This window comes from Somniosus microcephalus, chromosome 3 (assembly GCF_052327205.1).
Source record: "Somniosus microcephalus isolate GS21.2 chromosome 3, FLI_Smic_1.0, whole genome shotgun sequence".
Taxonomy (NCBI): Eukaryota; Metazoa; Chordata; class Chondrichthyes; order Squaliformes; family Somniosidae; genus Somniosus; species Somniosus microcephalus.
Window position 1 is genome coordinate 327926813 of NC_140989.1, and position 26001 is coordinate 327952813.

General features: G+C 44.0%; 1 protein-coding gene across 1 annotated transcript in view; it reads right to left on the reverse strand.

Annotated features, from left to right (window-relative positions):
- Window positions 1-26001, reverse strand: part of ptch2 (patched 2) — a 127008-nt gene that overhangs the window by 74297 nt on the left and 26710 nt on the right. The window contains exons 3-5 of the mRNA XM_085983125.1: window positions 5895-6084; window positions 5197-5266; window positions 526-617 (exon numbers count right to left, since the gene is read on the reverse strand). Coding sequence (XP_085839251.1) covers window positions 526-617; window positions 5197-5266; window positions 5895-6084 — 352 coding nt within the window. The remainder of the gene's footprint in view (window positions 1-525; window positions 618-5196; window positions 5267-5894; window positions 6085-26001) is intronic.

The following is a 26001-nucleotide window of genomic DNA, read 5'->3' on the forward strand; positions in this document are numbered from 1 at the left end:
AGGGAGGGAGGAAACAAACTCAAAAGATGCTAAATATTGAATATGTCACACATAACACAGTGATTTTTTTTTTTAAAAGAGCATTTGAAAGAATAAGAGTCAGTGTCAGTTTAACACTACAGAGTAAACACAAAAAAAAAGCTGTGAAAAATCTTTCAAGAATGGAATGCTGTCAAGTGAGCTGATTTTAATCGAAAGAGGGCCTTTCTCTTCTCAGGGGCATTTTTTAAATCGGGCCCGTGGCATGAATAATGTGTACATTTTATTTGTTGGGCAACTTGCAGCAATAAGGCTCAGATTAGCATGAGAATAACTTCAGTTACCGTCTGTTGACAAAGAATTCCCATGGGTCTCTCTGCTCCGCCTGACAAGTAACCACATCGCAGGGGAAGAATGCAAGCCATTGTTCAGCCTCTCACCACTTTAATTCAGACCCAAAACTTGGGAGAAACATCCAGTGTGTCGTTTTCAGAGTACCAATCCCTAAAACCCCAGAAACATAATCATTAACGCAGTCGTACTTACGGTAGATAAGCAGAACCTCCTTGAAGCTTGGCACCATCCCAGAAACAGTCCAGGGGAGTTAGAATGACACAGGGAAAAAGCTTCTCAATCATCTAGAGGGTGCAGGGAAAGCAAGTGAACAAATATTACTATATTTTACCATAACCAAGGCAATAAAAGCAGAAAAATTGGGAGAAAACAATTCATTTAGGCTTATTTTGACTGTTGGTTTCCATTAATTAGAGTCTGTTGTCGAAGCAAAGTATTTTTAGTGATTGGGGAAGGGGGGGGGGGGCAAGACATTACCGTGTCTATAAATGTTGGTGTGTGTGCATTGACATCCTTGGTTTATGGTGGTGCAATCCCTTTACTGACCCTTGAGTCTCTCACTAAATTGCAAAGACTGGAAAAAAAATGACTTGATAAAATGTCATAGTGCTACCACAGTGCTAAAAGAAATAGTTAAAGACTGAGGTTTGGGGGAAGGCTGATCATGGCTGACCCAAGTTTGTCCAGGATGACTCATGCAAAGGGGTACATTTCCAAGGCAATGGTAATCCTTCAGTGCCTCGCCCCAAATAGTCATTGTTCATGTGTGTTCCTGGATAGTGAAACCTCATCAGGCTATTCAATCATAAGATCCATCAGAGCTGAACCTAACCCTGCCCTCGCCCAACGTCCACAGATATGTGCCATCCAGCAGGGGTTACTGCATAATGATCGCCACTGGCTGATTTTCCACACCTTAGCCCAGGCATGCTAAAGCCAATCATAGTATCTTTAGCACCGCCCTGGCCAAGATCAACTAACTGTATATCAACCAGGGACTGAACATGTCTTGGTTAGTGTGGCTCAATAACACCCCAAGCAGTGCATTTACCCACAGCCATTTGGGGAGCTTGCTTTTTAACAGAATTATTTATTACAGAAGAAGCAAAAGCCCTAAGAGGTTCTTATCTTTGTCAGTCCAGAATGGAGCAGGAGTGCTCCTCCAGGCCCCACAAGGAAAGTCTGAGCCTCTGCTGCCCTGGGCTCCCCCCTTCTCACCCGCGAGACCCTGCTCAGACCCGCCCCCACCTCCCGTAACTTACCTGCATGCTATCATCGCCCATCGGCAGCCAGACAGCTGCCTCTTTACACCCACTTCCTGGCAGGCAGCTGGCCAGAAGAATGTAAATAAGGCCACTACACTCTCCTGCATCACAGCAAGAGAATTGGAGAGTAACAAATCTATCACTGCAATGGGGTGAAATTCCTTTACTGATGCAAAATGGCAGAATGCCCGTCTTTATTCAGTAATGAATTCCTCCATATGTCACTGTCCTCCTTTACTTTTAAATCAGGGGACTCAAATTTCCAAGCCCCGAGGAGGCGGATTTGGAGGTGGGAGTGGTGAGAAAATTGCAGAATTGGGGGGCAGGGACCCATCCCGCCCCCAACCCGCCTCCGTGCCAATGTCCCAGGAGGCGGGTACCCGACCTGTGCTGGGAGCTGCCTTCCCGAGGCGGGAAGGGGATTAGTGCCGATTAACTGCCTGTTAACAGGTAGTTAACAGGCAGTTTTTTGCCTAATCCCTATTTTGAGCCCTGAAGTGTGAGCTTCCCAATGGCTCCGAACCACGCCAAGTTAGCGAGGTGAACCGTCGGTCTGAAGGGGTTGGAGGGATCGAGATGTCCATTGTGCAGGTGAGTGATGGGTGTATGTGTGCAGAGGTAAGTGTGTGAGGTAAGTGTAAAGTGTTTTAATAAGTTTTACTTACCTTTACTTTCTCCTGCAGGCTTCCTTCCTTGAGTTCTCGGGAGTCCCTCAGCTCACCGGCACAGAAAGCAGAATGGCCGCTGAACTGTCAAAAGCTGCAGCCTCTGCTTTCTGGTCTGGAGAGATCTCTAACTGAGTCTGAGTAGAAGGACTCAAGTTAGAAGACAGATTGTCAGTGTTTGACAGCTTTACAGAGCTGTCAAATGCTGATTTTTCATCTGTCAAAAGCTCTTGACAGATGAAATGTCAATCACTGACGTCATCAGTAACCAGGTGTCCCTTAATTGGTCTGCTGAACCCGCTGGGCGGGCTTAACAAGGTCAATCAAGGGAAAATAGCGTGGGTTGGCCACAAGTCGATGAAGGCGGGACTACAACCCAAAAAGTGGGAGTTCCGCCTCCAAAAGCTCCCCATTGACAAAATCCAGCCCCTAGGGTGTGAAATTCAATTTTGGCAGGGGTGTGAAACAGGAGGTAGTGCTTCGACCGCCCATTATGCACGCTGCCCAATTTTCCACCGAAGTTGAATTTCACCCCCTTAGTTGCTGTATCAGTGGAAATGTGGGGGACTGGCTCCTGACATTCCCTTAATCTGATGGTACGTCCCATAGGCCACAAGGGAGATCCTTTCAAATTCTCGGCAGGCTCTCTCACACAGTCTCTAATACGGTCCACCGCTGGGTTGACAGAATTTGATGCCCGAGCTTGTAACCAACAACTTCTGCTCTTTAACTTCCAGCCTTAACTCTGGTCTGAACGAGCTTTCCTTTTTAGCCAGATGACAAGGCCTGGATCTTCCCACATTGCAACTCATTCTCCCACAGATCCAGCTCCTCCTTTGTTTCAAATGGCGAAGAACTCGGAAAAGAATTCTTCCGTATGTGATACGGGACTAGACATGGAAGAGAAGGAATACTAAAATACGATATACCACTGGATTAAATTACAGATTAGAAAAGTCAAGCAAACGGCAAACTGGCGAGTTATGATGCTTAACTGAAAAAAAAAGACATCTTTATTTAACAGCACTTTTTTATGAGTCTTGAATTCGGCCAAAAACTGTATGGCTGAGTGTCAAACCTGAGTATAACAGGACACAATAATCTGTCATAATTCTTACGTTTTTTTAAAAAAGCTAATACCTTTACATATGAAAAGACACTATACAGTACTAATTTCTTGATTCTAACAAGAGGATTTCTGATCCTCGTAAACTACAATACCCATTGTGGTCAGTGCGGGATTGATGTTTAATCATTTGTGGTTATGTGTGTGTGTGTGTGGGGTGGGGGGGGCGGGGTGAATGGGAGAGGAGGAAGAACAGAACACAGAGGAGATAATTAATGATGGTGTGTGCCAAACATCCTCTTCCGCTGGAGCATATACAGACTATGTTGGCAGAGACCATGTTGAACTCCAAACCATTAGCCAGCCATAAATCAGGGCAGCCTGTCATCAGCCTTCTGCCTCTGCGTCTCGATCATACTAGCTGGCTTTGAAACCCTGACAGCAACATGCAAGTTCTATTGTACACCATACCATAGTGTCATATCATGTCAGGATCTCCACATGGGAGCATTTTTAAAAAAAAGTCTGCATTCCCCCATCACCATATTAAATTAACCCTTTCGCCCTTACAACATAATAAATAATATAGATGCCAGTTTGCGTTTCAAGACAAAGAGATGGTTAGCCGTAAGGTGTGGGTGTGAGGGCACAGGCCCGTTAACAAAGTGCTCTGGGTATAAAGGGTAGAGATTTATGAGCATTGCTAATACTGTTAAGATATTAAATGGCTTCCCCAATGGTTCAGCAAGCTTACCTGGTGAACTATACAGACAAGGTAGGTCCAGGGCTCATCTCCAATCTCTGCTGAATTAGTCGATCTTAGACGGGGTGGTTGGAGGATTGCTACAATTGACCTCAGCACCCTTAGGTTAGGGCAGCAAAACTGAGTCATGGCTTCCAGCCCCGATGCCTATCCAGTGACCTCTGCTGAAAGTAGAGGGTGCTTGGATGGGGACAGGATTGAGTTCTCCTTTAATGCCCCCTGTGATCATGCAGCCTGTCAATATTCAGTACCAAAGCTGATATATGAATACTGGCCATTTGGACAAGGTACTGGAGGGTGACTAGCAACCATGCCCAGCAAGGAGACATCTTATGGAGAGGAGGGGCGAAAATGGGTGCGAACAGGGGAAAAGAAAGGTACTGACCAATGCCTACTGGTGCTAAGAAAATAATCATTGTAGGGGACTGGTTGGTACAGTGAGCTTTCACCTCTGGCATGTGCTTGTGAATCCAGCCCACAATGGTAGCTGAGAATTCTCTCTATTTCAGCTCTAATAGTTGCACAGTCTAAACACAGTTCCAGCAGATTGGATTCTGGAATTATGGCCTAGAAATTCGTCGCGGGCGGTGGCGCAAAACGGGCGGTGTCGGATCGGCCGCCCGTTAGACGAGGTCAATGGCACTGAATATCAGGCGCTGCGTATAACGGCCGGCCGATCCCATACCGCCCGTTCTGTGCCACTGCCCGGGATGAATTTCTAGCCCTTTGTTTCTCCTGATAGATGGGGCTAACATGGGGTACTCCACTGCTAAGTCATCATTCTAAATTGCCTCTTGATGGAAATAACTCAACTAAATCAGAGTGAAATGGGTTTTTATACCAACTTTACTTGAATGTGGTCATAGATTCAGTGCATAACAAATACTCTGGGCACATTTGTGGGGATCGGGCTGAGGAAACGTCATTGCGTATCAGGACTGCAATACTGAAATTCAGTGCATATAAAATGGTATCCCAGCACTGATATCACTCACTTTGATCATCACCAGAAAATTCTCTGAGAATTAAGAATTAAAAACAAAAAGCTCTTGAGAGCAAAGGGACACCATTGAGATAGCAAATTATAATTTTTGTCATACTCACTCGCTCAATCATTCCATTCTCAATGATAGGCACTCCAGATTTGTAACAGATTTTGTTTAAATCCCAGGACCTGAAAGAAAGGTTAAAGGGCAATGACCTGGTTAAACAGTACACTGACGGAGCCAGCAATGCTAATTACTGAGTGCATGAACATACGAATTTATTTACAACTGTGGATGTCTGAACATTGTACTGTTAAGAATTTAATTTAAATGTTCTGTAGACAATATTGTTTGTGGATGCTCCTCTCTCCCCAAAAATATAGGTAAGCAGGACAAGTTTTCAACTGTGTCATCAGATACTGAGTGGAGGCATGAAAGAATGACTTAAGAGGGAGGAACATCTATGACGTCAAGTTGAATCAGGTCGGCAGCTGGTGGGAAGGACGAAGAGGCCATCCAACTAGTGAAAACATTTTCGATGTGGGGCCAGGCCCTCCCGAAACACCACCATACACCTGGAAGCCAGCAAGAGGCCCTTGGCCGCCTGATCCTCAGCTGCCACCAGCCGCTCTGTGCCCTCTTCCTGCCCAGAATGGATGGGAAGTGCACTGGCGTCATTTAAAATGAGTTCCGGCAGTTGAAATACCCCAGACCTAAAAATTAGGGTAGCGAGTGTGTTTTCGCACTTGCCCTGCCTCCCCCGCCCGCCTGAAACCCGGCCCTCGTGTCAATATGTGATGGGAGCAGCTTTCTTACTTTCCATATAGCAAGACTTGTACTTTGCTGGCTGCTAGCGCGGCATCCAGGTGCTGAAGCAATGCCTCCTGAATAAGGATATTTTCCCCTTCTTTTTTCGAGGTCTGAATTAGCATCTGTGTAGTGAAGATCGTCTCCTCGCCCAGTTTGTCTCGTGTGTACATTAACTCTCGACTCACTCTGCTTCCCACTGCAGAAAAAAACCCACAGAAAAGTACATTTAAAACAATACTATGAATAGTATAATTAACATGTGATTACTGTGACAATAAACCTAAGAAACTTGTTCAACAAGATAGCCATTCACTTCAGCATCAGTCATGTCAACAATTACCAGCTCTAGCTTAAGAGATGTTTGCTAGGGTCAGAGTGGTGTACATGATTAAAAATTGTCTCTTCACCTTTGGGAACCAGGATCAAACCCAGTTTAGACTGAGGGAATGAAAGTCTCCTCTGCAAGAGTCTTAAACAAAATGAGTTTAAGGCAATCTTGATCCAGTTCCTAGTGGGCAAGAGTCCATGGAAGAAATTGGTACTAAACAGACAATCTCACACAGAGGCCATAAAGATGGCTGGCATGGGAAATGGAAATTCTGCACAGTTTAAATGGGGTGGCTCGTCTCATCTTGGGGTTAAGGCACGGGTTGCGGAATGGAGTTTAAAGAATTTTATCCTGCATTTAACTCAAGACCTGGAAAGTTTGATGGGAGAAAAATATTCCAGTCCACAGCACTAACAATCCGCAACTTTTGGAGTACAAAATTCACTCTTCCTCTTCCTTAAATCATATCTGCTGACCACAGGCTGAGCTTACAGAACTGCTGCTTGTTCCTACCCAGCTGTAGCCAGGCCCAAAGGTGCAGCACATGGACACCTACAGACTGGAATGACTCCTGAATACCTCCATCTGACCCAGAGAGGAGGGGAAGGAGACAGTGATGCCTTATGTATGAGCGGCGAACTATTTAACCCGTTCATAAAAAATATTATAGTTTTTCTTTATTTAAATTCTTCCCTTCGAGCAGTTGTGTGTAAATTAAACACTTACAACAATTAAACTGCTAAATGAAACCTGCCACATTGAGTTGAACGCAGTGTTTGAATTTTTTTACAATTTATTTTTGAACAATGGTATATTGTACCTCATCCCTCCAGAGGGCATTCTAAAAAATATGCATAATAATAATTTATGCTGTAGTGCAGCTCGAGCCCAGTTGGTCCTCCCTCCCTCCAGATTAACTGGAATAAAGTACAGCTCAACTGGAGTAAAGTAAAGTAAAATGAAACAGAGTAAAGAAGATAGGAAAGTAAGAATAGATACTCAAAACTCGTAAGTCTATTACCCACAAAAGATAAACATTATTTTTCCTGCAATGACCACGATTTGGAAATGTGGACCAGTAACTTTTCACAGTGCTTGATCCTTGATCGGGAACTGTGAATTCTTTTTGAGCCCTGAGGTAGTATTGTTGACTGTTTACACTTTGTACTGGATTTTCGGACTCAAGATGTTAAAAGGAGTATCAGAGAAAACAAAGCACTGTGCCTTTAAAATAGGAATAGTCCAAGCCTTGATTACAGTAATGGGCTGTCCTTTCACTCATAAAAATCTACACTGAGACAGTACAGCCTCTCTTGGCCTGGAGTGCGTAAGTCATTTCCTGGCTTGCGTGGTGCATGCCTTTCACTTTCATTCCCCGATTACTACCCTGGCTCCCACTTCCCCACAGTACGGCTCCATTTCCTACATGCTTTCATCTGCTATACAGTCCAAATTGAAGGGCTGGCAGACATCCAGTGTGAGGTAAACCAGCATCATAGAGCAAGACCACAAACAGGGAGTATTAGAAAGCATTATTTTTAATATCCTGACAGATGTTAAGTTCCCTCCTCTTGCTGTGGGTAGCCAAACACCTCTGACTGCTTGGCTCTGTTGACTGTCAGTTTAATACTTGTGCTACTAGGGGGTGGCAGGGCCTACTCAATGAATATCTACATCACAGCCTAAACAGAACCTTCCATTTATACAGCAACATTCCGTTGTTCTGGAAAAACAGAAATGTCACAGTCATTTTATTTTTTTTAAATATGTTTTTGAAGGTATAATAATTAGAGGAACATCCCTGGAGAGCAAGTTTGCCAATCCGGCACTCCCAGTGGAGAGCTGTGCTCGAAGGGCGAGCAGGCCGGAGAATTAATGCTATAGTTTTGTAGCCTTGTCTCCAGTGTGCACTCCCTTCGAGAATGTCTTCCCACAGGGAGCACAGGATCAGTGAATTTATGCTTATATTTCCTTCCATTAAAGGGGCGCCGTCTTCTCATAAAACATATTGCTAAGTAAATTACAAATAGAGGAGAGGTTTGCTGAGAGACCTCCTTTACTATCAAACTCAGATTGTAATCCACTCAGTCACTGCTCTAGTGCAGGAACAAAAATCTAATCTCAGTTTCTGTGTTTGTGACATTGTAAAGAAGAGAATAAAAGTGTAAAGTCCTCACAAGTTTTCCATATGCCTCAAACTAGAATGATATGAAATTTTGCACAACAGTTGGGAATATATTAACAAAATGAGCGGGTAAATTCTACACCAATATATTTTGTATTCCCGCTATTGTTTGAAGTGTGGTGTATGTTTGCTTTGACTGTCAAAACAACTAAAATACTTATAACTTAGATGAAAGTGTCACTATACGCTGTGAACTAAATCAATTGGATCCCCTGCCACTGTACTGAAGAAGGGCAAAAATATAACGTTAAAGTTGGACAAGTAAAGTTATATACAGTTTTATTTTGGGAAGGCCAACCCAGTTTTGAGTCAGTGCCAGGACACAAGTGTGCACTTGGGATTTTCTCACAGGGGAGCCACTGACTTCAATCATAGAGTGTCACTGAGGAGTCAAGGGAAAATTGGAGGGAAAGTCAAACTCAGGGGCAGTGGTTGTGCAACTTGTAGCAGCCAGCCATACAGTGACACTGATCTGGAAGCAAGTCCCCTGTTCACCGTTTCAGCTGGGGGAAGACATGTGTCACTGGATGGAAGGAGGAGATAAACAATAAAATACCTTACAATTAAATGAATACATAGCAAAAGTAATGTTTGTTTTTAGTTGGTACAGAAATGACTGAGGGCCACACCAAGCAGTCAGACCCTCAATGAAGCACATGCTATTTTATTGGAGCCTTGAGTGTGCTGTTTAAAATGACCTACATATAAATTTAAGCTCAATTTAATTTTATTAGAAATGCTGGAAATAGTGGGTACATCATGTATGGTTTTTGATCAAAACTAGCTCACAAAGGGAAACAGTGAGAGAGAAAAATCCCTTTCATCTTAAATTCAGCAATGTGATCTAAAGTCAATCGCATGTAAGCTTGTAAAAAAAAAGGAATGAATCCTCAAGTTCCAAAAGTTGATTAACTAGACCGAACACGACAAGGCGAGATGAAAATTAACCATCTGAAAAGCAACACATCAAAGGAGACACAGCCTACTACTGTTCCCCCTTTAACAAGGATAAAACAAAGTTTTTGGGCCAACTGATTCACAATTAACAAAGACATCAACTGGCAGGTTGCACTCTTGAAAAGGGAGTGTTACCATCAGACCCCTTTAAGAGTATCTCTTCATCAGGACCCCTTTTAAAGAGGTTAGCCCCAATTGTATCACTGCCCATCCGGTGGGAATGGTGTGGGCGGGCGAGGGGGGTTTAAAAGCGTTGCCACCCCCTCTACCATTTTAACGCCCAAGTTTTCGGGAGTGTGGAGGTCTCCCGCCACGGCTACATTTTTCTACATTAAAGGCGCTATAGAAATGCAAGTTGTTGTTGTTAATAAAGGATGAGCCCACCTTCAGCTTCTATTTTACAAAAGCAATTTCATCATCAAGACCTTTATTTAACTTGGGAAAGAGGAGTTTGCGCCATTATTGGGGTATCATGCACCATTCATAGCTTGGCAGAGCTGGCAGGTGACCTGTTCCCAACCTAAGCAAAAAACTCCTTATGCGTTAAAGTACATGACCTCCACTTGGTACAATCGCAAATCCCCCTACCACAGAAAATGTACCCCTCACCCGCAATGATTCTGTGGCTAAGACTGGGAAGTTACTGCATGAGCTTCGTGGCAATGTCCATCGGGGCCCCATACACACAGCACTGCCGTGTCACTTCTCAGAATTCGATACTTAAAGAAATTACATGCAACCTTGCCAAAGTTGTGTAAAATAAAAGATTGTCTTTAATTACTTTCTTTTTGTTTAAATTAGCCAAAAGGATGGTTTAAACGGTTCACAAAACCACGCTTCAAATGAATTATGTGCCAGGAAAGCCTTTTTAAATTGATTCTTTAAGTAACTTTGGAAACTGCAGTCTGTGTAGGCAAACAAAATGGAGACTGTCCCTTTAATTACTGGGTTGCTGAACAAAATTACAGTTATTTGCTATCTCCTGTTCTTCCAGCTGGACCACCCAGAATACCCAAACATTAAAACTGGCTGACACCCCGTCATGTCAGACCCAAATGCTAGGCGGTATCCAGTTTAAAAACCAACAGAGTGATGAGAATCTGGTCCTTCCTTATAATGGCTTTGTTCCTGCAGTCACATGCTATTTTTCCAATGCTTGGTTTATGACACCATTAAGACAAGTCTGGTTCCTCCTCTTTGTCTACAGGCATTACTATATAACAAAACAGAACCCCTCCCCACCATACCCAACTCCTTCATTGACCAAGTGAACATGCTAGAGAATTGGTCTCAGACCTCCACCAATGCGACTCCATTCCACCTGCTGGGTGGTGCATGAGCGTAATCCCATAGGTGAACACTCATCCTTTTCTGTGGGAGAAGTGCCTGGGCTCTGCTCTGTTTCTTCCCATGCCATCACAGAATCACAGAATCACAGAAACCCCACAGTGCAGATAGAGGCCATTTCGGCCCATCGAGCCTACACCAACACATATCCCACCCTATCCCCGTAACCCCACGTATTTAATCCCCCTAACACTAAGGGTCAATTTATCATAGCCAATCAACCTAACCCGCACCATGTATGGTTAAAACTGGGAGATCAGCAAGTGAGGGACGATGGGTATGAGCCCTTGCCCTACCCAATCTACAGTGCAGTCTGTCAAAGCACCAACAGGTTTTACCACCACAACACCCTTTATAAACAATTTTCCTTCATCCGTTTAAGTTCCTATGTATAGCAAATTTAACTCCTTGGCACAATACAGCAACACCCATCCCCTACTCTAGGCCTCTGCCAATGTTACTCAATAATTAACCACTAAATGTGATAGAATGAACTCTCCACCCCCCCAAACCTAGCCTGAAAAAAATTGAAAGTAAAGGCCAACAGCAAGGCGAGAAAGGGCGCAAGAAAATTAGGGAAAAAAATGATGAGAATGCTAAAATCCCCCCAAAGATATAAGAAAATGGAAAATGCACATTAGACTTTTAATCAGCGACAAAAGACAGTGATTTTCTTATGCTTCCAATATATTCTAAAGAGGGTGACAGTTATCATATTTATGCCATGGGAGCTATGGCAGTGCGGAGAGATGAGATTCCGAAGGTACATCACATCAAATAACAGAAAAGACTAGCGATACAGGAATATTTTTGCAGCTTGAAGATTATAATTGCTATAAATTATGTAGAGAATAATGGATACTTGGGGGTGATTACAAGGCTGTAGTCTAATTGAGATGTTTGGATGGTTTATATATAGAATAATGGATGTCTGGGAATGATTATAAGGCTGCAATCTAGTTAAGGGAATGAGATGGTTTATGCATAGAATAATGGATACCTGAGGATGATTCAAAGCAGTTAAAAGAGGGGTTCAGCTAAGCTTGAGTGGGTTTATAATTGTTATCTGAAGCCCAAAGCTTATACTCCTGAAATTACTCTAGGTGACGCACTTGGGTGGTTTCAATCCAGTTCAGGTCCTTGTTTTTGTTCACATTGACTGTCATAGAGGACAGCCAGTGCAGAAGAGGCTAAAAAGTTAAGCTTAGGCCTCACAAGAGCGCTCCAAGTAGTTGATGCAGGATGATATCCGACTGTGGAATATCAACCGTGAGACAAACATTGAATCATCGAAATTACAGCACAAAATGAGGCCATTCTGCCCAAGTGGATGGATACATTGCAATCAAGTGCAGATCTTCCAACGCATCCTCATTTTGAGGGTGACTGTGGCTTTTCTGAACAATTACCTGCTATTTTTAAGTATTTCTCTTGAGTATTTAATAGATTTATCTCATTAGTTTGTTTACTGATATATTTTGTATCCAACAGAATGAAGGCTTTGTGACAAACTCTTCTGTGGCCTAATACAGCCTCGATATTTCCAGTAAATTTAGCTACACCTTGCATTTTTAACACTTGGATTGGTCTACATCTCCACCTGCAACTGTCAATATAAAAATACTGCTATTACCATAGTGACACTAGCGATCGAAACTAACTTGTTTTTTTCAAAATAGCTTTTCATTCTTTTAAATTAATTAATTTCCCATCTTCAGTTCCCCAAGCATTGAAATCTAAGACGTCATCAGGGTCAGACTGCTTCCAGGCCTCTTCCAAGACTCCCCTTCGCCCTCAATCAGCCACCAGGAAGTGCGAGAGACTGTGTATGTTCCCTCTGATTCCCCTCGCCCCTCCTCTGCCACCCCCTCCTCCCCGGGAAACATCGTAACCTTTGCTTTGTGCCTCCCCTGTTCGAGGAAGCTCAGGTTGGGAACTGAATGGAGCAAAAATCTAAACCTACAGCTGGCCCAGCTCTATGACTCCCAAGTACTAGTATCCCTAACACTTGGTATCACCATGCAGGCCCATTCTTATCTCCATCGCTGTCAACCAAACAGCTGCCGCCGACATGCCTATATTCTCTAGAGTTTAGAAGAATGAGAGGTGATCTCATTGAAACATACAAAATTCTTACAGGGCTTGACAGGGTAGATGCAGGGAGGATGTTTCCCCTGGCTGGGGAGTCTAGAACCAGGGGTCACAGTCTCAGAATAAGGGGTCGGCCATTTAGGACTGAGATGAGGAGAAATATCTTCACTCAGAGGGTGGTGACTCTTTGGAATTCTCTACCCTAGAGGGCTGTGGAGGCTCAGTCGTTGAGCATATTCAAGACAGAGATCGATAGATTTTTGAATATTTAGGGATATGGGGATAGTGCAGGAAAGTGGAGATGAGGTAGAAGATCAGCCATGATCTTATTGAATGGCGGAGCAGGCTCGAGGGGCCAAATGGCCTACTCCTGCTCCTATTTCTTATGTTCTTATGTAAGCAAACAGGCTTCAATAAAAAACATAACCTCCACCTGGTATTCAATCATAAAGAATAGAAATTGGCTGCAGGAGTTATAAGGCAATACTCAATTCTCAAGAGTTCGGCTATTACTAAAATAACCAATCACTCTTACCTATCTTAGAAAAAATGACCTGTTTTAAGTTTCAGTCTTACTCTCCAAGGAGTGAATAACAATATTACCAACTGTGTTACCGTGATGACATTCACGATGCCAACAAAACCCCTGAAAGCAATAACTGCCTCGTGTCTTACTGCCAGCCATTTGTCTTACAAGTTTTACATCACTCCTCCTCCTCCGTGCACGAGAGAGAAAAATTGGCTACCATTTCCTTTTCAACACATTCCAGTCAAGCCGCTTTAAGCAGATTTGGACTCCTTGACTTGCTATTTCCTTTTGACTTATTTTTAAGTCAATGGTGTCAATTTTGGAAATACAGTACCAAAGACCCTTATCTGGCGATTTCACTGGGATTTACTGAAGCCGACACTCTAACTGCAGCTGTACTCGAGCCTCAGGGGGCACTGAGCCAAGACAAGTGCACAAGGCAGCATCTTCACTTCTTCAACAGACAAATGAGCTGTAAAAATGTTTTGTACTGGGGAAATCAAAAATGAATTTTTAGATTTTTTTTTTTAATAAGCACTTTGACCAGCTGGTTATGATGGTGCTATTGCTCTCTACTCAGTGCTAAGTTCTGGCTTTTATGTTGGAATTTTGATTCTCCTCCTCATTATTACTGATTATAATAATAATTTTGTTACTCTTTGATATCTTAATTTTAGTAATTTCCTTCCCCAACCCCCCCCGTCCCCACCCTTTCTTTTCAGTTCCCTAACCCACGGACCATACTAAAGTTAATGAAATAGGCAAGCAGCACTACCATTCCAGCTCAGTGAACAACTGTCATATAACGCACAGAGCCTTGCCCTGCCAATGTTTCCATTCCTTCCTGTGGGTAAGCACTTAGCCTCTGCTCTGCACCTTCCCTGCAGTCAGAAAGTTGACAGATGTGATCTGGCACCCTATCAACAAAGTAGTTCAGGACAGTGGTGCACCAAATCTGATGTGCCATTGGGCTGCCTAATAGCCGGTAATTATTTTACTAAGTTGCCACATTTTCTACGGATTTGTATCCGGTTTATTTATATTGGATCCACTCAGTGACACAATTTTATTGTTCAAATCCAAAATTCGATGATTTCCAGGCAAGCAGAAAAATAGGATTATGCTGGTTGGGCCTGAGCTGTCACTATTGATAAGATTTTTGACAGGTAAGTGTATGAAGGGGTATGGAGGGTAAATGGGATCGAGGTAGCGATCAGCCATGATCTAATTGAATGGCAGAGCAGGCTTGAGGGGCTGAATGCCCTACTCCTGTTCTATGTTCCTATATTAAGGTAAGAAGTCTTTCAATGCCCTAGTGGTCAAATAATAGATAGGCATTCAACATAGAATATACAGGAACAGGTCATTCAGTCCAACTAATCTGTGCCGGTGTTTATACTCCGCACGAGTCTCTCGTATTAATATGGTCAAATTTGTGGATTTAGCTCATGTCTTAAGTGTCTCTTTATTTTTTTTTAAGGATTAGTTTGAGTGCACCTCCGCTTGATACCTCCTGTAGATCTGTAGGACAGTAATTCCACTAGCTAAGTGTAAGGTGTAAGGTGGGTCGAGGATTACTCACACCCCCACCTCCAAAATCCTGCATTCTTCTTAAATTTACAACCGGATGTGTGAAGGAAGAGATGAGACTGCTTGTAAACTGTGCCAATGAGACTGCCGCAGCCTCAGAAGTCCTAATTCATTGTTGAATGCAGAATTGCTCTATGACTAAACAGCTCTGTGTTTTATTTTGTGCAACTATTTTACATCCAACAAGACATGGGCCTAGAAATTCGGTGGGCTGCGCCACCAGTTAGTGCCCAAAGAGGGCACTTAGTGGGTTTAGCGCCACTGGCCACGCCTCCCGCGAAATTTAGCGGGGCGCTAATGGCGGCGCTAGCCGTTAGCGCTGCGCCGCCACCGATGACGTCATCGGTGTGCGCAGCGCCCCGCTACCGCCCCAATCGCAAAATTTGGTAGCGCCCCCTGCTGTAACGCCAGTCGCAATTTGCGACTGGTTCAGGGGGGCCTACCTGCGGCGGTAGAGGTGCTGAGGTGTGGGGCGGCCATTTTTTTTGCTGGCCGCCTGCCAGCACCTCCTCGCGCAGCTGCAAGACGGATGCGGGGTGCCTCGAGTAGCGCCGTGCTTCCGTTTGGGGCGCTCAAACTGAATTTCCGGCGGGCGCTTGTGACTCCTTCCGGGGCGGTACTTCCGGCGCCCTGGCGAGACTGGTGCATGGGGCGCCACCAAATTTCTAGGCCATGGACTTTTGAAATTTGATTTTAAAGTCAGGAAATGTCCCGAGTGTGGCTCCTTACCGTTAGTTATCAACTGGCCCAAAAACCAGACAGGTACTAACAACCATATCAGAAACACAAGTCAGATTTCACTTCGCATTATTCCTCTCAACACAGAGAGGGTGATTTGTAAGATCATTTTACGCTTGCACACAGTGGTGTACACAGCAACCTGATTGATAGCGTGATCATGTCTCCGTGTTCCCAGTCGCTTCTGACATAGAACTACATAGAAATAATAACACAGAAACAGACCGTTTGGCCCAACATTTGGTTCCACTGGAGTTGTCGTCCTAATCCCATATACCCCTTCTGTTCCCATAACCTTTTATCCCCCTTTCCTCCAACCACCTGTCTAACCGTTTCTTAAATGTTGACATGGTCTCTGCTTCAATCACTAACTCTGGTAGTACATTCTACGGCCTCACAACCCTAAATGTAAAAAATATTTCTCCTGCTCTTTGTCCTAAATCTCTTACCATCATCCTTACATTTATGTGCCCTCATTCTAGACCCTTCAGTCCATGGAGACAGTCTGTTTCCATCTACTCCGTCCCATCCCTTCATAATTTTAAACACCTCTATGAAGTCACCCTGTAATCTCCTCGGTTCTAATGAAGACATAAGACTTTCTTCATATTTGTATTTCTTCATACCAGGCAGCATCCTAGTGCATCTGTGTTGTATCCTCTCTACTACCAGAAATGACACCAGCAATGGATTTATTTAAAAGAGAATCTTGTTTTAAAGAAAAGACAGCAATCTGAAAACTGAACTGAGAAAGTTAGTACTGAAGTAGATTGTAGGTTGTGCACTTGCCATGGAGTCTGATGTGGCTCAGTAGCAGTTTTCAGAGAGAGCTACTCTACATATTGAGCCTCCCAGAACAACTCCCTGACACAGCAACTCTGCCCCTTTAAAAGTTTACCTAAACTCGTCAGTGTAAAACCTCAATAATCACCAAGAGGGGACTTTTTCAGGGGGTCAGCGGGCGTGTTTGGTGACGGGTGGGATGGGAAAAAATGTTTTGACAGTGGGTAGGGAATCCACTGTCAAACCGCCTCCACGTTAGTTTCCCAGATATTGGGTCTGTCATCGCTGTACAGACCCGACAGTAAGCGGGGGAGGCAATTTAGATTATTAAGAGCTTGTTAACAGGCACTTAAAAACTATTTTAAGCTCACCTTTAGATATTAAGAGTTCGCCCATAGCTTCCCCACTGCTCGGGGATCATGTCAGGTAAGCAGGTCAGGAGTTGTGGCACCATGGGATCATTTCTTAACTTGACAGCTGCAAATGGTCTATAAAAACTCCCATTTCATAGGTGTTCACTTTCCAAGGTTAGAAGCTGTTGCTTATTGCATTTGGAAAACAGGTTGAGCTTTATGCAGCTTGCAAGTGTTTGGAGCAAACTCTGTATCCAGTGTCACCTCATTGGAACAACCTCTCTCACCATTGACAGATCGCTTCTGCCATCTATTCCATCAGCATCGGTGCCCTTGAAACTATCTCACCTTGGTCCTCAGAATCCCACCACAATCAGCCCCAATACCAACAGCACTGGGCACACCAGCAGCACCAACAACAACACCAACCTTCTCCGCAACCAACTGATGCCGCACAGGACACAGGGCATCAGCACCCGATCACATAGCCAGATTTACTTCACTTGATGCTGTACACCCTGGCTGCCACATGATGCGCCAGGTTGGCACCACCCTACACCAACACCACAAAGCATCCCTACAATGCCCAAGCCATTCCTTTCACACTCATCGCCATTGCGGGGGGTACCGTCATGTCTCACCATTCACTGCAACTCTCTAAGCCACTTTCAAAGGTGCACACAAATCTGTCCAAAAATGCAAAGTGTTGAAAATAAAGATTTCAATGTTTGACAGCACATTAACAGAAACTTCACATGAACATTGGCTAAAACACCCCAGTGCCTACCCTTGTGCGTTGTTACTTGGTATGAGTGGACTAGGATGAGGGTGAGTGTGAGGGGTGGCTAGTGAGATGGGGAAGTGATAATGTAGATTGCGAGGGATGGGTGGAGGTGCAAGGTAAGTTGGTGTGAGTAAGGATGTGCAGGAGTAGGGTAGGGAAGGCAGAGTGATGGGGATCTGATGAGTGGCACAGGAGGATGAGGTTGAGTGTGACCTTGCAGTAACGTTTTGTGATCTACTGAGATCATTGAAAGGTTTGCGCTACTGCAGCCTGGTCCTCCTGAGGACATCCCTGCTTCTGTCCTCCTGTGCAATGTGCAACCAGGCTGCATTGATCTCCTAGGGGGGTCTCTTCCACCCATTGGAAGGGAAGAGAACCTCCCTGCGTGCTGTGACTCCCTCCAGAAGCATATGGTGAAGTCATGCGAGAGCCTGGGTGCAGTCATGCAACTCTGTGCAGTGCTCGTAAGTGTTTGTAGCACCTTAACGCTGTAGAACACTGACAGCACAACTGTCAAAATGAATTTGGGCATGGTCCCTTTAAGGAAACTAGCTGATGACGTGTCACCAAGTGACGTCTTCAGACCCGCTTCCTTCAATTGGCCGGAAATGTGCTGGCCGGGCTTAACACGCCCAATCAGCGTAAAATCACTTTGGATAGCGGGCTGGAGCCAGCAGCAAGTCGCACCCCGCCACTGACCCCGGCCGCACCTGACCCGTTGAGGTAGGGTAAATGGCGGCCCAAGTGTCTGAGCGTAGCTGCTATAAAGGTCACAATGAATGGAGAAGATTTCCCGTGTGCTGCATAAGAAAATTATGAACCTGTTCTCACTTAAGTCATTTTATAGAAATTAAACTTTATATAATATATCAAACCTCTGCACACATTTCTACAGTATAGGATAGCACTTTCTATGATCCCAGTCCTGTGTGAAAATACAATCTCAAGAACACAAGTACTCAAAAAAGTTTTGCAGCTGAGAAGTTTGAGACCATGAGCCAGGGCATCAGCCCAGATTTTTTGACAAATTTGAGCTGGCAGGAACAGAGACATTGGACTAAAATGCAGAGGCTCCGAGGAAAATTCTCAAGAGTGCATTCCCTGTTGTATATGTCAGGGTTTGCTTTCTGCCATGAGTGGCTGCTCGCTAGCCAGGGTAAATTCTACAGGACCCATCAAATTTCACTTATTGGGGTAATTTTGACTTTGTACGATAGTGTAAAGTGGTTGATAGTGAAGCGACAGCTCGCTTTATATCTCTCCCGATTTTTATTTCCGTTCTTTTTTCTGATACTGCAGTCATTAATTTTGCCAAATAAAATGATAAACCCTGTGATTATATGGCTCTTTGTTCAAATGCATAAATAAGCACGGCTCTATTGATTTCAGTGGCAGTGCAATCAGCTTCACCCATTTTTTTCCCTGGTGCTGTTTGTTTGCTGCTGGTATTTTCTATTCCTGGTCAGTCTCGCTGGTTTTGGACTGTGCTTACCATCTCATTGAAAATATCCCCAAATTAGATGTGCAACCCTATGTTAAAACACTGATTCTCTACACTGCAAATGTTACCGGTGTCCAAAACGCAGCAATTTCATGGCAGAAAGCCGACAATGGAGCACGGAAACATTGGTTTTAACACCTAGCACCCATGTGGTGAGGGTGAGGAGGAGGTGGTGGTGAGGTTTGAAAATCCACTCCCTCCAATAAACATTGCCACCTGTGGAAATTGTTTCCACTCAGTCTTACTCCCTTTCCCCCCGCCCCCCTTCCCTTCACTGTGAACACAGAAATGAAATTGTTGCTGCTGAATATTAATAATCATATAACTGCCAAGAAATGTTATGCTTGGTTCAGGATTTCTATAAACCCTGGATAAAAATAGCCAATTGGCAGATCTTTGTATCTTCGCTCATTTAAAGCTCTCAGTCAGCAATTCAATTTAAATAAAAGCAGCAGAAACCACTTAACAAAAGCATTACTTTATACAACACTGATTAGACTTCTAATATGTGGTGAAATTTGGCAGTGTGGAAACCATACTTAGTACAGATAATTAAGATTTTAATGATTCGTATCAGAATTTTGTATTTTGAAGGAACTGGAATTTCTATACAACAGGGGTGACTAGTTTGTATATTGGAATTTCTAAACCTGGATGAGGCATTGATTTACTTGGAGTTAGCCTCTTTAGTACTGCATCAATCTGATCACTCTATCACAACTTATAATGCAAGGCAAGATATCCTGAACTTCTGGGCACACCTACCTTTGGGGGATTCTTTAGTCCCTCAGTACAACAAAATACCAAATATCCCTGAGGGGAATGCACCTGCAAATCCCTCTAAAATGAACAATGAAAATACCAAAGCACCAATTGTGAAGATTCAATCTTTTCATACATTTAAGACAATTGCTGACAGTCACACGTAATTTATTCCATTCCTTTCCGAAAACAAATTGGGCCTGTCACTAACTGCTTTACAGCAGACAGCTGTCGATGTAAGGGAGAGAGGACACAAAAAAGTTTTAAGCGTTTAATCGCACTGCTAAGAGTCCGTTATATTTGTGATGGGTTATATGGGAAAGCATACAGCTGACTCCTATTAAAACACATTAAGAAGGTCTATGAAATGCTAGCATAGGTCACTTTTCCCCTTCATTGGGTACTCAGCCCCTCCCCCCGCCTATGTAACCATGCACTATTCCTCACCATACAAGATGCAGAAAGGCAGTCAACCTGTTCCGAGAACTCTTGGAATGCTGCACTATGTTGGAAACACTATGGCAGGGATTGGAGAGAGGAAGAGGTGACTCAACTTCCCTTCTCTCCCTTTAGGGAAGTGTCAAGCAATTTGCTGCCCATCTTTTCCCCAGAGCACCCTCACTGATAGGAGAAATAAGATCAGGAACTTGGGCATTACAACAGTGACTACACTTCAAATAGTACTTCATTGGCTGTAAAGCGCTTTGCAACGTCCGGTGGTCATGAAAGGCGCTATAGAAATGCAAGTCTTTCTTTTCTTTCATTGGGGAATTATCAGCATGAGCCTATATCCCGTTGCTCCATGGCACAGTGCAATGATACATAAAACAGTGCCACCATGCTATTCTAGACCAAACACAGGTGACTCCAGTCAATTCTAATCCAAACATAACATTATAATGTACCAAACTGCTCCCATTCAAATTTGCAATATCAAATCCCTATCCAGGCAGAACACTTAAAATAAATCCCAACTCCTACCACAAATTATTCTCCCATTATACCTATATTTTTATTACTCATCCTACTGACCATCATCAGTCCATCACATCATTTATCGTTTGCTTACTAATAATCTTTTGTATTTAACAGTTTAAAGTTGGCTTCCAAATTGTGTAAAGTTTAGATACAAATTGTGTAAATTGGTCAATTTTAAATGATTTTTTTTAGTATTCCTGCTTCAAGCTGACGTAGATCCAGGAATACTATTTCTTGGGAAGTTATGTTATGCACGTGCAATGGAAAAGAAAATCCGGAGGGATGTATAACGGGTGGCTGATTCCATGTCGGCCATTTTACACTATCGTCCAGAGTCAATATTACCCCCACTGTATCACTGAAGCATGATGTCATTCACACTCAGAGATGAATGACATCATTACCGATTGTGTGATAATGAATATGTGAGAATGACTAAAGTGTGGAAATCACAGCAAAAAGATCAGATGGCATCATTAAGTCAAAAATGAGCTTATTGCCATAAATGAGTTCATGGTAGATTGGCTAATACCCTGTTTTATAAGGACATAGGTGTTATACCATGTAATATATAATGTATTATTCTGCTAAAGTGGATTATGTCTGTTTAAGGCCATTGTCTAAAGGGTCGATTTTAACCCTGCCCACCCGGCGGGAACGTCCTGGGGAAGGTCAGAGTTTAATTGTTCCTCAGGCGGTAAGACAGACTCTCCCTTTCTTTCACTCTTTTTAAGTGTAATTGGTCATTAAGTCAGGGGTTGCAACAATACATTCTGTTATACTGTGTACGAACATTTTCTAAATGTAATATTAGTCTACTGAGAGCAATTGTAAGGCAGTAATTTCATTGAGGGGTTCAGATGACTTCATAAACCTCAAGAGTGAAGCTCAAACAGCTTCTAACCACATCTATACCCAGATATATGAATATTAAATCTATTCCATGTCCCATTATTCTTAAATACATTCGTGAAGTTGATATTTGTATTTCATTTCTGCTCCATTTCTTTTTCCATTGTCATGTACAGCCAGGATTTGCTATGCAACTGATATGAGATAATGGGCCTAGATTTTCATCTGTGGTGGATTTAGTACCAAAATAGTACCAAAGCTGTACTTTTGCCAGTCAGTGTAACACCTCCCAGAATCAGTCCAATTTTCCTCAGTTCACCTTCATTACATATTCATGGTGGATTTCTGGTGCTATTAGCACCCTCTATAGACAGTACAAATCAAATCAAATCAAATCAACTTTTATTGTCATTGTTAGTGCACAAGTGCAGTACAACGAAATGTAGGCTTGCGGCTCCCGAGAGTGTACAATTTGGATTAGGACACTTAACATTTCAACATACATTTGTACATATATATTAGCATAAATATGACCATAATAAAGTGCATTGGCAGATGTGCAGGCTTTAGAGTTTATTTGTGGAGTTCAGTAGGATGACAGCCCTGGGAAAGAAGCTGTTCCTAAATCTGGTCGTACGGGTGCGAATGCATCTGTAGCGTCTTCCAGATGGTAGGAGGGCGAACAGACTGTGGCTGGGGTGGGTAGGGTCTTTGATGATGGACCGTGCCCTCCGTAGGCAGCGTTTCTGATATATATGTTCTATGGTCGGTAGCCGGGTGCCGGTAATGCGTTGGGCAGTTTTGACTACCCGCTGCAGGGCTTTCCGGTCATGGGAGCTACAGCTGCCGTACCATACCGTGATACAGTTTGTCAGGATGCTCTCTATAGTGCAGCGGTAGGAGTTAGAGAGGATCGGGGGTGACAGATTACATCCCTTCAGCCTCCTCAAGAAATATAGGCGCTGCTGGGCCTTCTTCACCAGAGAGGAGGTGTTGAGGGACCAGGAGAGGTCTTCCGTGATGTGGACTCTGAGGAACTTAAAGCTGGCCACCCTTTCCACTTCCGCCCCATTGATGTGGATGGGGGTGTGACTTCCGCCTTTGGACTTCCTGAAGTCCACGATTATTTCCTTTGTTTTCTTGGTGTTAAGGGCCAGGTTGTTGTCGGCGCACCACTTCACGAGATGCTGGACCTCCTCCCTGTACTGATAGGTTTAGATGAAGTAGGTTGGGAGGAGGCTCGTGTGGAGCATAAACACCAGCACAGACCAGTTGGGCTGAATAGCCTGTTTCTGTGCTGTAAATTCAATGTAAATCCAGTGCTGCTACAACAGCTGAAAGGGCTAAGGCAGCCATTGTTATTGGTAACTAGGTGGCTCACAAGTTCGTGTGGAGCATAAACACCAGCACGGACCTGTTGGGCCGAATGGCCTGTTTCTGTGCTGTAAATACTAATCATAATCATAATCAACTTTATTGTCATTGTTAGTGCACAAGTGCAGTACAACGAAATGTAGGCTTGCGGCTCCCGAGAGTGTACATTTAGATTAAGACATTTAAACATTCAACATTCATTTGGCTTGTAATACATTAACATAAATATAACCATAATAAAGTGCACTGGCAGATGTACAGGCTTTAGAGTTTATTTGTGGAGTTCAGTAGGATGACAGCCCTGGGAAAGAAGCTGTTCCTAAATCTGGTCGTTCGGGTGCGAATGCATCTGTAGCATCTCCCAGATGGCAGGAGGGCGAACAGACTGTGGCTGGGGTGGGTAGGGTCTTTGATGATGGTCCGTGACCTCCGTAAACAGCGTTTCTGGTATATGTGCTCTATGGTCGGTAGCCGGGTGCCGGTAATGCGTTGGGCAGTTTTGACTACCTGCTGCAGGGCTTTCCGGTCATAGTAGCTACAGCTGCCATACCATACTGTGATACAGTTCATCAGGATGCTCTCTATTGTGCAGCGGTAAAAGTTAGAGAGGATCAGGGGTGACAGGTTACATCCCTTCAGTCTCCTTAGGAAATATAGGCGCTGCTGGGCCTTCTTCACCAGAGAGGAGGTATTGAGGGACCAGGAGAGGTCTTCCGTGATGTGGACTCTGAGGAACTTAAAGCTGTCCACCCTTTCCACCACAGCCCCATGGATGTGGATGGGGGTGTGACTTCCGCCTTTAGACTTCCTGAAGTCCACAATGATTTCTTTGGTTTTCTTGATGTTAAGGGCCAGGTTGTTATCGGCGCACCACTTCACGAGATGCTGGACCTCCTCCCTGTAGGTTGACTCATCGTTGTTGGTGATCTGGCCTACTACCGTGGTATCATCCGCAAACTTGATGATGGTGTTGGAACCATGAACAGCCACACAGTCGTGGGTGAAGAGGGAGTAGAGGAGGGGGCTCAGCACACATCCTTGTGGGGCCCCTGTAAAATCTGTGGGTTATATTGCAAATTATTACACAGACTACAAGAGTAAACTTTAACAGGACTTTACTATTCGAAGGTCAGGGCGAATCTGCCCAATCACTCATTACACAGCACTTATATACCGGTGTGGTCACCACCGGTATTACAGTATACCGCAGCCAAGATAAGTAGTGCAACACCTAAAATAGTTCTCTTAAAGGTGGACGGTTACATACAATAGTTCTCTTAAAGGTAGAACAGTTACATACACTACAATCCTCCCTTTTTAGCTTACAACATACTTATTCCCCATTAAACATAACATCATAACATATATCCAACTTCATGTAAAAACAGTTCACAGATGTAGTCTCTGCGGAAAACAGTTCACAGATTCAGTCTCTGCGGAAAACAGTTCACAGATTCAGTCTCTGTGGAAAACAGTTCACAGATTCAGTCTCTGTGGAGGCGCCTCCTGTGCTTCTTGACTCGGTCTGGACAACGCCTCGGTGGTGTAGCAGTTCCCTGTGGTGTAGTCGGTTCACTTTGCTGGGGTGACTCATCCAATAGTCCTTCACTGGACTTAACAGCTTGAACTTCCGTCACTTCTGAACCAGCATTGCTGACTTCTAAAAGCTTGAGTACCTTGGGAAGTTTTTCTACTTCCAAACTGATTTGGTTCCGTTCGGAGGGACCATGTGCGTGATCTGGTAGGGGTGATAATGGTTCAGATGGGTCATCTTCTTCTGTTTCGTCTTTTCCTTTCCTGCTTCTTGGAGACTCTCTGTGCTCCGCTGCCAGCCGCATGCACAGTTCCTCCTCCTCTTTCTCCTCTTGCCTTAGCAGCGCCACCATCTCCCGGTGTTTCTTAGACTTTTTGTGATTCTTCAGGGTTTTTGCACTTCGGAAGATTTCCCCACAAGCTGGGCAGAACAGGTCATCGTTATATTCGGTGTCGTTCAACAGGACGTGGTAATAATCGGTGTCGTCCTGAGCTAGGCCAGCGAGAGGGTCTTTTATTTCCTCCATGCCCAGCTGGACGTTAGTCAGCTTTTGTTCCAATTCCAGACATCTCTCCTGAAGAGACTTCTTCATGTGTTCAGCTTCCTCCAGCTTTTTCTGGGCTTCCTGCAAGTCTCTTACTAATGACCTCATTCATGATTTCAATACTTCAACTTCATTCGGAGATTGATTGATCGTATTATTCAATCCCTCTACTGGAGCAGTTGTTTCAGCATTCTGTTGTTCAACATTGACGTGAGTCAGCGTACTTTTGGCATCCAAGGGTTGCTCTGCTGCCATCTTCTCAGTCTGTGTTGCAACCTCAGCTATTTCAATAACTTTTGAGCGCTCCAACCCCCTCTCCTTTGAAGATTTAAGCTCATGTTCAAATTGTTCCCATTTCAGAGTCTTGTCCCTCAGCATATGAAGGAGTTGGCTGACCGTTAACTCTTCTGACATCATCCGTTTCCCAGTAGCTGCAGGGATGTTTATAACCTTGCCCTGGGGCTCCTTTGCTGTTTCTACTTCGCCATCATCCGCAGCCTCCACCATTCGAATTTCCACAAATGAATCGTCCGGTGATGCTGCACCCAACTTCAGTAGGAGCTCGGAATTCATGGCGACCAAATCAGCCTTTTCTGCCTGCAACCTGCTAACAAGCGCCTTCAGTTGCTGAACATCTTGCTCCACCAGATTAGCGCACGCACCTTCAGAAACCGAATCAGCTTTGATTCGTTTGGCCTCCTCGCGCAGACGGTTTGTGTGCTCCTGCTCCCTTTTCTCCATCAGCTGCTTCTGTTGTCTTTCCAGATTCTCCCACTCTGTGTCAAAGAACGTTTTCATTGCTTTCATCTCTTGCTCAAGACGGCAACTCAATTGTTCTAATTGCTGTTGTAATTTGAAATGGAGTTGAGTTCGAGCCCGGTGT